The sequence below is a fragment of the Echinops telfairi genome, unplaced genomic scaffold (assembly GCF_000313985.2).
Source record: "Echinops telfairi isolate 266 unplaced genomic scaffold, ASM31398v2 ScPeMD7_7469;HRSCAF=8507_0, whole genome shotgun sequence".
NCBI lineage: Eukaryota > Metazoa > Chordata > Mammalia > Afrosoricida > Tenrecidae > Echinops > Echinops telfairi.
Window position 1 is genome coordinate 40,627,004 of NW_022111372.1, and position 2,177 is coordinate 40,629,180.

The window sequence follows — 2,177 nt, forward strand, 5'->3', positions numbered from 1 at the left end:
ACCTCTCTTATCTAGGTGGGTGTGCAGACATAACAATGTGTGAATAAAATTGGGATTGGCTTTGACAGCACAGCGCCAAAGCGGCTCATAAGAACCTGGCGACGACAGCTGCAGTACTGACAAGCCAACAAACAAAAAAGCCCCATGGTGGCGAATCTTTACAGAAGCTCTTCGTTCTTTTATGGGTAGACTGGTGGGCTCGAACTGCTGACCTTGCAGTTAGCCCCTCCATGTGTAACTACTACGCTAGCAGAGCACAAGCACGTGTTCTAATATTCCCATTCTTTGCGGTGTTTTCTATAATTTATGAGGATTTACACAGTTGAATGGCTGCCTTTGCAACAAAACAAAACACAATATCTTTCTAGTAATCTCTGCTTACAACCAAGATCCATCTGGCAATATCTAATCCATCTGCTCCATCTTTTCAACAGGATAAAGAGGCGCTAGAGAAACAGCAGATGAATCACTTGATCTTGGTGTCCGAGCTGCAGACTGAACTTGAGGAGGCTAAATGCCGTCTGCCTCCGGCCGTCACCCCTGTTCTGACAGCTGAAGCACAGCCGGAGACAGTGGCAGTGGGGCTCCCACAGAGTGAGCGAGAGGCAAGCATGGGTGCCCAGCACTGCTGCTCAGGGGCCCCAGGTCCCATGATTATACTGGTGGACCTGGACCAGGCTCTTTGTGATAAATATTTTGGCCGTATTCTTTCAAAATGTTTACAGCTTTAAAAATAATTATTAAGTTAACTAATATTAGAAAATTGTTCAAACTTCTTTTGTTTTAATGAAAGGTTTTGGACTTAAAAGAGCAACTGGAAGAAGTTAAAGATAATTTAGCAAGTAAAAATGAGGAAATACTACATTTGACTTTAAAATTAGATGTGCAGACTCGCCACAATGCTTCCAGCCTCAGGGCACTCCACGAGGAGAACACCCACTTGAAGGTGAGCTACAGACACTGAAGTGAGGGTTCAAGTGTGCAGCAAGTCTCTAGATGGTCCATCACAGCAAAGACAGAACTCTGAACTATTCTAAGATGCACACGAGCCCCTCCCCAGAGACCTGGCATGTCACCCTAGCTTTCCTTGATGCTGCTCTGAAGATAGTGGCTGGGGCAGGGGCTTAGAAGAGAAGCCATTCCCAGGAATCTTGAGTGGGCCAACTCATCATTCTCTGACCACTAAACCTCACCTGCGCTTACCTCCTACACAAAACACCCCTCTGTTGGCAGGTATGATATTTGTTGGAGTAAAATGCCAGGCAAGGCACTTTCTGTATGGCAACACTGTGGGAGAAAAGAAGTAAGTTGCAGCTGTGGTTTAGGCCACAATAGAGTGGTTGAGATTGATTTTAGTAAATATTCACTATTGTTATCCTTCACACCAGCATGATTTTAAAAATCAAATTTTAAAGCTCTTTTGTTATTTTAATGTAACTGCTTTTGAACCAAAAAAAAAAAAAAAAGCAGCCTTTATATATTGGGGATAATATTCATTCAGAGTTGTAAAGAAATTGTATCTTTAAAAGATGACCTTGAAACAGATTAAGTTTAGAATCATGGTGTGAGGTGCTCCCTGGTACAGGTTTAATGAATGAAGAAACAACTTTAAGAGAAATTTTAGGATGTGCCATTATTTACCCTCTGAGCCCTGCACAGGTCGTATCTTGCAGTTTGAAAGTATCTCCAGTGAAAAGTGAGATTGATGCAAACTCCCCTCGTAGCCAGTGATCGTTTTGTGGGAATTCTGTCGTAGTAAGTGGGAGAGAAGCAGCTAAGAGAGCCCTCAACTTGTCTTGTTGGTGGTCCTGAAACAAGTTATCTAAGGAAATACTGTAATTGATAAGTGTTTGTATTTAAAACCACAGGGTAATTAAGAGTACTTTATCTATCCTTATTAAGACATACTACGGAGTACTGCCCAAAAAACAAACAAACAAACAAACAAACAAACAAAAAGGAATTTTCCCCAAAGCTTTATATTTAAATTTTTTCTTACAAAACAACCATATCACCTTCAAAGTACTCTCCAGTATACTTAATACATTTGTCAAATCTGCGATTCCATTCTTGGAAACATTTTTCAAACTCATCTGTGTGGATGGCTGATAGTACCTCCCTTGTTTTTTTCTTCACTCCCTCTACTACTACATCAAACCACTGCCCTTCCATGCCCT

The 2,177-nt window shown here is 41.5% G+C and overlaps 1 protein-coding gene across 1 annotated transcript in view; it reads left to right on the forward strand.

The window, feature by feature from the left end:
• PCNT (pericentrin) overlaps positions 1 to 2,177 on the forward strand; it is a 127,985-nt gene that overhangs the window by 81,352 nt on the left and 44,456 nt on the right. Inside the window, exons 27-28 of the mRNA XM_045284550.1 lie at positions 435 to 605; positions 794 to 946. Of these exons, the coding sequence (XP_045140485.1) occupies positions 435 to 605; positions 794 to 946 (324 nt within the window). The remainder of the gene's footprint in view (positions 1 to 434; positions 606 to 793; positions 947 to 2,177) is intronic.